The sequence below is a fragment of the Chelonoidis abingdonii genome, chromosome 1 (assembly GCF_003597395.2).
Source record: "Chelonoidis abingdonii isolate Lonesome George chromosome 1, CheloAbing_2.0, whole genome shotgun sequence".
NCBI lineage: Eukaryota > Metazoa > Chordata > Testudines > Testudinidae > Chelonoidis > Chelonoidis abingdonii.
The window spans coordinates 318,228,231-318,236,986 of NC_133769.1; the positions used below are offsets into that span (position 1 = coordinate 318,228,231).

General features: G+C 46.5%; 1 protein-coding gene across 1 annotated transcript in view; it reads right to left on the minus strand.

The window, feature by feature from the left end:
- COG6 (component of oligomeric golgi complex 6) overlaps nucleotides 1-6,256 on the minus strand; it is an 82,744-nt gene extending 76,488 nt beyond the window's left edge. Inside the window, 4 exon segments of the mRNA XM_075061892.1 lie at nucleotides 1,062-1,120; nucleotides 3,665-3,736; nucleotides 4,482-4,625; nucleotides 6,059-6,256. Of these exon segments, the coding sequence (XP_074917993.1) occupies nucleotides 1,062-1,120; nucleotides 3,665-3,736; nucleotides 4,482-4,625; nucleotides 6,059-6,205 (422 nt within the window). The 5' untranslated portion in view covers nucleotides 6,206-6,256.
- Nucleotides 6,257-8,756: the final 2,500 nt, after the last annotated feature.

An 8,756-nucleotide genomic window follows, 5' to 3' on the forward strand; every position in this document is an offset into this window, starting at 1 on the left:
ACCTCCCTCGGCTGTGAGTAAACGGTTTCTCCAACCCATCTTATCTTAAGTTCCTTCTAATAACATCTTAAGTACATAAGGAAAACAAGTATCGGCTAGAGAGCTTTGTGTTGTATTCACATTATGTTGATTTGTTGGACTTAGGTTTTAATGGCTATCTTTTATCAGACTGTTTCATATTTTTTATAAGAAGAGCTGTATTGAGTGTTTCTTAAGTGCAGAGATTATGTTTATATTTCCTTTTATTTTTAATATAACTTTTTCTTTTAAAACTTGTGAAGTTCTTTCCTAGGGTAGGCAAAGGAAGGAAAAGCCAGGCTGTGGGCATTTTCCTATTGTTCTTCAGGAAAGAGCAGCGTACGGGAAAGAGAAAAAGAAGTCACCTGTCTCCTTGTGTTGCATTTTCTCGTAGTTACTGCTATACGAGATCAGGGAGGGGGAATTTCCTTGTGTGCTAAGCTGTGATTAGCTGGAATGCATAGCCCGGGCGCTAGATTGCTCTCCGGTTGCATACGAAGAGTGAAGTCTAGTCTCGCACGGCTAACCGCAGGAAGGGGGGAAAGCTGGAGAGAAGGAGGGAGACCCAGGGGCTCTGGGTCTGGGGGTCCCCCAGGGGACAGTTGGGGTGACTCGGGGGGCATACTAGGACCCCCAATAGTCCTAGTTGGTGGCAGCGAGAATATCCAAGCTGGTAGTGAGCTTGGGGGAGTTTCAGGTAAGCCCCCAGATTTTGGACGCAAAAGTCCAGGTTTGGGACAGGACCAGATTTTGGACGCAAAAGTCCAGATCTGGGACAGGAGGCTATAACCACAATACTATACCACAGTAAGTTCTTCTCTTCTACTGGAAACACTAACTTTTAATAACAACAAGCAGCAGTGTGTTAAAGAGCTTCATGTCATCTTATCATAACTAGGACCCAATTCTGCTGCCTTTATTTAAGCTGAGTTTCCGTTGAGACCACTTGCAAAAAAAGATACTTCTTAAAACAAGGATGGCAGAATCCAGTTTAAAAATAATCCACAACATTATATAAAGTATAAATAAGGTAGCATACATACTTTTCTGCTTGTAGCTTTGTCGTCTTCACCATCAAATCCTGAGTCTGTTCCTTCGCTGCCTAGAATATAATTTGAATCACTGTAGCTATATGAAGTTAACATACAGTACCAAACTAATTCCATTTCTACTGTTTTTAAATATACTTTTAAAAGCTCTCTAACTACAAGCCATTTAAACAAGGTACTCTTTGAAGGAGAACCACCTTGTTATAATAACCATTAATCAATTATTTCCTATTTTCAATATTTAGGCATTATTAGGCATAAAAAAGGAATTCCATTAAAAATTCTTGACCTGTGCTACAGAACCATTTCAATACATATTATAATTAGTTTCAATTATTTTATTTGATCCTTTAGGTTGCAAATACTTTGTGCTACAAATGAGTTGGACATGCTCATCTGGCGGGGAGGGATAGCTCAGTGGTTTGAGCATTGGCCTGCTAAACCCTGGGTTGTGAGTTCAATCCTTGGGGGGACCATTTAGGGAACTGGGGTAAAAATCTGTCTGGGGATTGGTCCTTCTTTGAGCAGCAGTTTGGACTAGATGACCTTCTGAGGTCCCTTGCAACCCTAATCTTCTATGATCTGAATGCAAAAGGGCTCAGATATCTATTTAGCCCTGTTCTCTGGGCAGCCTTTAAGCATAGTACATCTATCATAGGCTCTGGTTGCTGGGCAGTGACAACCCAACAGGTCCATTAGGGCTAGATCCCCAGGTGACAGCCAACTGCACCAGAGTTGTGGCTCTCCAGTGTGAAAATGAAAGCACACAGGAATGTGACTTTGAGCCATGAGGTAATGGGAACTCTCTTTTACTACTGTTGGTCTATCTGTGTTCCCTCTAGAAACCGTGGATATCATTCCAGTGACAGAGGAAACCTGAAAGCAAGATTTAGGATGAATATCACGAATAACTTCCTAATAGCAAGATGTAGTCAGCTGCGGAACAGTCTCCCAATAGAAGTAGTGGAAAAAGAACTAGAAAGATATACGACAGGAAACAATCACATAATCACAGAAATGTGGGGCTGGAAGAGATCTCAAGAGGTCATCTAGTCCAGTACCCTGCTCTGAGGCAGGACCAAGTAAATTTAAACAATCCTTGATAAGTTTTTGTCTAACTTGTTCTTACAAACATCCAATGTCAGGGATTCTATAACTTCCCTTGGAAGCCTATTCCAAAGGTTAGCTATCCTTATAGTTAAAAATCTCCTATATCCTAAAATCTAACCTAAATTGCCCTTGCAGCAGATTAAGGCTTCTTGTCAGACTTTCAGTGGACGTGCGGAGCAAATGATCAGTCTTCCTTAACAGCCATTTGCATATCTGAAGACAGTTATAAAGTTTCCCCTTCAGTCTTCTCTTCTCAATTGCATCACACTGTGATCCACTATAACCCACAGATCCCTTTCAGCATAACTACACCCTAGCCAGTTATTCCCTATTTTGTAACTATGCATTTGATTTTTAATTCCTAAATGCAGTACTTTGCATTTGTCTTTATTGAATTTCACCTTGTTGAATTCAAACCAATTCTCCAATTTGTAAACATCATTTTGAATTCTAATCCTGTCCCTCCAAAATGTATGCAACCCCTCCCAGGAAGATGTCATCTGCAAATTTTATAAGCATACCCTGAATCCTATCCACCACACCCCCGTCCCCTGACAGTCACTTGCTGGCATCCTGTTCCACTCCACCAGCTCCCAGCTGCAGCGCTTCGCTTCCCACCGACGGTGAGGGTGGGGAGGTTCACTCATTGCCCACTCCCAGGCTTGCAGCCTCCCTTTCAATTCAGCTACTAGCTACATTGAATCCCTGGCCCAGATCATGGTAGCTAAGTCAATATATGAAAAAGGTCACATTTCTGGCCAGGGGAAAAAAGGCAATCCTGGTCACTCCTGTTGTAAGATGGCCTAAACAGCTGGAGATCCAACAGTATCCAGTTATTTCCAACTTGAGTAAAAACGGAAGACACATTCAATTAAAAGGGAAAATATATTCTTTGCCATATCTTCTATTTGCATCCCTTCCATATTATCCAGCTTGAGCTCCAGCTAGCTTTTATCTGTTCCCCATGATCTACTGTACAGTCGTCAAGGCATTTGACAGCATTGTCTGTGTTTGATGGAAGTGAACTAGAGCTGGGTAGAACATTGTTGCTCATGAACTTATTAATGCTCATAACAGTTCCATACACACATTAAGGAGGAACAGGTAGTTTTATTATATTGTATAATACACTTTTAGATTCAAAGTTAAAGTACAGCATTCTTCATATAATCAGTTTTTCACCATATTAAAAAACTGATGGATACCTTGATACTCTGAAAGAAACATATTCCCATAACTGAAATGGAAGTAGTGATAGGTAACTCCCCTGAAAGTAGTTGAATGCCTTTTCTTTAGAGCTAGAAACACACTGATTACTATACTAAGATAACAGTTACATAGCAGTATTAATATTCTAGAGTTGCCTTAATAGAGCTGTTAATGGAGAAAACTTTTTTGGTTACTGTGTTAACAGAAAGCAGTTAAGTAATCTGCCAAGATGCAGCAGGGAAAGATAGGGAAAAAACAGACATCTATTCCTACAGTACCTGCAAACGAATGGTCATGTCCTGACAGCAGTTGCTCATTGCCTGGACATCTTCATTTATACTTTCAAGCTCCTAAGAACAGAATAAGACTGGTAGTTTATTTGTATTGTGATGTATTTTTTTGTAATGGTTATGCTACATGAGGGGTCAGCAACCGCTGGCACACGGCTCGCCAGGGCCAGCAACCTTTTATTGCTACAGAAGAAAACTTGCCACTGCTTTGGTTCTTCAATGCTAGTCTATCATGCCAATAAAAACTAAATCTGGATACCACAGAACATTTAGTTGGTTTATTTATAAGGGAAAAACAGTTAGCTTTGGAAGTTTAGCATCTCTTTGTTTCTTGTTAGTCTGACATTATAACCAAACAAATTTCAAACTGTAGTACTGAGACAATTCAGTAAAGAGCATCTGTTTTGCTTGATTTTAGTGAAATCACTTTATGATCACATCCAGTTACTGAGGTCTCTATCCAACCACATATTTACATGTACCGAGTCAAGTCATTTCCAGGAAGGCTTTAGCTCCAGTGTATTTATGTTCATAAGTCAAAGTGATGAACACTTTACACATGAGAAAAATGGTCGAACTATAGAAGAGGCTGAAACAATTCTACTATGATGGTAAATTTGCTTTGGAAAAGAAAAAATTCTTTGAGGCTTGGTTTTCATGTAATCAATACTAGAGAGACAAGGTGGTAACATCTTTTACTGGACCAACTTCTACTGGTGAAAAAGATGAGTTTTCAAACTTACAGAGGTTTTTTTTTCAGATCAATTCTACATGTTTTAAGATGATTTGTTAACAAAAATGTTACCTCCTTAACTTGCTTGAAAATGCAGACAAATTCTTCATTTATGGCTAAGCTACGGCGTTCAATGTCTCCACGTAAGTTTCTCCTGGTGCGCAAACTGTTTTCGACAAAAAAGGTTGAAAGAGCCTTGAGAGCTTCCAGCATTTCCTGTACAATATAAGAAAATTAACTAAAAACTTCTGTTCTGAAATACGTAAGAACAGCCGTACTGGGTCAGACCAAAGGTCCATCTAGCCCAGTATCCTGTCTACTGACAGTGGCCAACGCCAGGTGCCCCAGAGGGAGTGAACCTAACAGGTAATGATCAGGTGATCTCTCCCTGCCTCCGTGATACAAAACATTGATGTTGAGTATTCTTTAACCATCTAAAGTTAACACATTTAAAAAAAAAATTGGAACAAACTCCTCAAGCAGTTCAATTATCTCTATTTTAATTTTTTTTCAAATTTTCATGTGTGACGTGGTGCACAATCACTTTCAACCACTATATTAATAACTGATATGAATGTTCCATGCACAATCAAAATTTAGATTAACACAAATAATTAACTGTAAGGTGTTCTTCAGTGTGAATTTTCTTATGGTCAGAAAAGAGTGGGCGATACCTGATGTTAATTTAAACACAAAATACATGAATTTTAATGTCCAAGTAATAAAGTCTAAGACAATAAGGTAGAGATAGAAACACATAATGTAGATAGTATTTATTGCTATTCTGATTGCAGTTATGGGATATCACAACTGTTTGCTGAATATTTTCTGTTCCAAACCGCTGACCATATCCCAATACCTCATTAAAACTACTCTGGCCAATATCCCATAATATACGATTCCAATGAAAAGTGTAAATGTATACTTTGAAAAGTTTGCTTCCATAGCTGAAGTTTGTTGAAGGACTTTTGGACAAGCACCTTTACCACAACTAGATAGGATGCTTGTAAATAACCTAGGTGCTTTTATATAGCCTAGTGAACATACTTTACCATCAATATTGCAGGTTTTACTCCCAGACGACCAGACACCTACCCATGGGTTGCAGGCCTGAGTCACACTTGGGTTTTTACACTCCAGTGGGAAGATGATGAAGGATAAGAGAAGAGCGTAAGAGTGTGCTGGGGCAGCCAGCATCACCCATTCACTCCAACATGAAGCCACCCCTACCCGCAGGCTGGGTCGGAAACTCGCCAGGCCCAGTGTGGTGGGACTGGGTATGGACAACTGTGAACACCGGCTTTGGGGCTGCACGAGAGCATCTCAGCAAGCACCGATCACAGACCGCGCTAGAGTCAGTCAAGGAGGGTTCAAACCTCTCCCCTGGGAGGCTCAGGGGCCACACGGTGTAGAGCATCGACCCCAGGCACCTTAGCCCCCCGCATTCTCTCCTGCTCTCCACCCCCGCCAGGGCATCTCCCCATCCCCCTGCTCCAGTGCTCCCCGCAACTCGCATGGGCAGCCTGCTCCCCCCGGCCCGGGCAGCCCCCCACCCCCCCATACTCACCCCCTCCGGCCTGGGCAGCCCGCTGCCCTCAGTACCTAACTCCCCCCCGCCGCCCGCCAGGCAGCGCCCGCCCCGCTCTCACCTTGTCATTGTCCAGCCGCGTCTCCAGGACCTTGTGGAGCTTACGGGACAGCGGGTTGCTACTGGGGGGCGCGGTCCCGGTGCTGCCGGGGAGCCCCTGAGCGGAGCCCGATGGCGGAGCCACCACCTCGCCCCGGCTCTCCGCCATCTTCCTCTCCCCCGGCGGAACCGGCCTGGCCGCGCCCCTCCAGTCACCTCACCCACCTGCCGGGGAGCGGCCCAAAAACACTCCCCGCAGGAACCGACTCCGAGCAACTTGATTCCGCTGTCTAGACCCATGGGGGACAGTATGTGCTGGGACACCAGGCGCTCCATGGCGGCGCACGGGGGTCGGGGCCGGGGCTCCGTGGAGACGCAGAGAGGGAGGGGATGGCCAGGGCCCCATGGCGGCGCACGGGGGTTGGGTCGGGACTCCGCGGGGAAGCGGTGAGGGCGGGGCGCCATGGCGGCGGACGGAAGCAGTGGGAGCTCTGTTGACACCCCCCTCCCCCCCCAGCTGGCGTCGCTCGCCCAGGGAGTGCGCCTGGGTCGGGGGCTCTGGGGTCTGCCCAGGTCAGGCAGGGCCTAGCACATGGGTCTCTAACGCTTTTACGCCCAAGATCACTTTTTGAATTTAAGGACAACCCAGGACTTACCCCTCCCCACTCGCTCCATCGCCCCTCCCTCCACCGCTCGCTCTTCTCTACCCTCACTCACTTTCACCAGGCTGGGGTTCAGGAGGGGGTGCCGGCTCTGTGGGGAGCCTGGGGTGGGAGGTGAGGAGTGCAAGCTGTGGGAGGGAGTTTGGGTGCAGGAGGGGGCTCTGGGCTGGGGCAGAGAGTTGGGGTGCAGGAGGGGGTACAGGGAGCTGGCTTGGGGGGTCAGGGCTGGGGCAGGATGAAGGGGGCTCTGGGACGGGGTGTGGGGTGCTAACTAGGAGCGGGCTCAGGGCTGGTTTGGGGTGCTGGCACTGGGAGGGGGCTCAGGGCTGGGGTTTGGTGTGCAGGAGGGGATTTGGAGTACAGGAAAGGGTAGGGGTGCTGGCTCTGGGAGGGGCCTTGGGGTGTGGCCTCCTGCCAGGTAACACTTACCAACAGCGACTCCCAGTTGGTGATGCAGTATGGCTGTCGCTAAGGCAAGCTCCCTGCCTACCCTGAGACCGCACTGCTCCCGGAAGGGGCCAACATGCCTCTGCAACCCCTGGGGTGGGGGGGTGACACGTGGCTCTGCGTATGCGCCTCTCTGCAAGCGCGCCCCCGCAGCTCCCATTGACCACTGCTCCCCGTTCCTGGCTAATGGGAGCTGGAGAGGCAGTGCTTGCAGAGAGGGGCAGTGCACGGACGGAGACCCCCTGCCCCTCCTCCCTCCCCCCCAGCTGGCTGTTTCTGGGTGTGGTGTGGGGCTGGGGCAGGCAGGGAGCCAACTTGGTGACCACTGGCCTAGGGAGGCTGAGCACATATTTGGCGATGGCATACAAAGCCCCTCACCCGGCGGGTGGCTCTCGGGAGCCTGAGGGTGCTGTTTGGACGTAGTGAGCCCAGGACGGTAGCCTGCGCTCTGTGATGCTGCAGAGAGGGGCTTTGGGCTACCTTTGCAAACATATTTCGGTGCATGACAAAGCTTCTAGGCCCCTAATAGGATTTTACCCAGGTGCCTACCTCCTCTAGGGGCTCAACAGAGGTCGGTGCTCAAGTCTCAGGTTTAGGCACCTAAATCCCAATTTTGGCTTCACTGTGAGCCATAGAACTCCTCCTGATGCCTGTAGGTACCTAAATTCACTTAGCGCCAGAGTTTTCAGGGTACGCATTTTTCTGACTCCTGGCATGTACAGTGCTACTTCCTAGATGTCTAGATGCCTGTCTCCTGTCTCAGCCCCGCAGCAACCCAAATCAGAGCAGAGAGGCATTTGGGTGCTTATCTTGCATGGGGGGCCTGATCCTTTTGGTAGCCTCTGAACACACTTAGTGGATCAGGTCAAAATCTGGTGGCCTGAGGAGGAGTGGTGGTGCCACTTTAGTTAGAGCATTGAGCTGGGATATGTGAGTACTAGATTCAATCCCCCATCTCTGGCAAAGAAAGGACTTGAACTGAGGTTTCCCATTCAGGAGAATGCTCTAAGCACTGAACTATAGGATGGTGCTCCTTCAGGCTGTTGAAGCTGTTCCGCTGTGAAAAATAATAAAAGAGTGGAGCAGGGGGATTGAACCCTGGGTATGCCATCTCCCAGTGGGTACCGTAACTACTGGACTGCAGTTTCTCTTGCCTAATGATTGTTGCCCTGTTGATGTATCATTAAATTGTCATTGTGCCAGTCATGGATCATTAATCAGAAATAGGTGCTGTCATGTTGTCTCCAGTGGCTCACAAGTGTGAGAATCTGCCCTGAGGTATGCAGTCAAAAATAGGGCAAACACCCCAAATTGGCAGTGTGTTGTATAATTAGATTTTACCAACTGATAAGAAATGTGAACTCCAGGATTCTTATATCAGTCTCACCACAGAGTCACAGATGGCTCTCCGGTCTATCTTGTTGCGCAGGCAAGCTGGACTTAGTGATAAATGGTTACTTTCATCAAAAATCATGAGATATTCAGGTTGCTTCCAGTCCCAAGAGACCAATCATTTATCCCAGATCAGGTAGTACCCTAGATCTTACACCAAAGACATAACCTGTAGCCAATCCTGTAATAAAATATCTAAAGGTTTATTAACTAACATAC